Source organism: Lipotes vexillifer, unplaced genomic scaffold (assembly GCF_000442215.2).
Source record: "Lipotes vexillifer unplaced genomic scaffold, Lipotes_vexillifer_v1.1 scaffold1608, whole genome shotgun sequence".
Classification (NCBI taxonomy): domain Eukaryota; kingdom Metazoa; phylum Chordata; class Mammalia; order Artiodactyla; family Lipotidae; genus Lipotes; species Lipotes vexillifer.
In genome coordinates, this window is record NW_006774162.1 from 675,140 (window position 1) to 675,442 (window position 303).

General features: G+C 65.0%; 1 protein-coding gene across 1 annotated transcript in view; it reads right to left on the bottom strand.

Annotated features, from left to right (window-relative positions):
* PPFIA4 (PPFI scaffold protein A4) overlaps nt 1–303 on the bottom strand; it is a 33,583-nt gene that overhangs the window by 25,839 nt on the left and 7,441 nt on the right. Inside the window, exon 10 of the mRNA XM_007448999.1 lies at nt 101–232. Coding sequence (XP_007449061.1) covers nt 101–232 — 132 coding nt within the window. The remainder of the gene's footprint in view (nt 1–100; nt 233–303) is intronic.

Below are 303 nucleotides of genomic sequence, written 5' to 3' on the forward strand. Positions count from 1 at the left end.
GCTCGCCCGGCTCCACCCACAATTTTACCCACCCCGCCCCTTTCCGCCAGCGCCGTCCTTCCGGGCAGCCCTTCCCATCCAGGCCCGCCACCCACAGCACCTTCTCCTCCAGGGCCGCCATGCGCTCCTTGAGGTGGAGCTGCAGGCGCTCATTCGACTCGCTAAGCAGTCGGTCCACGGTGTCTGACAGTCGCTTGCCGTGGTCCTCGTTCATCTTCTCCCGCTGGCGCACCTGCATAACCAGACCACCTTGCACCAAGGCACCCCAGGGCCATCTCACTGCAATCCCAGGGAGCCACTCAT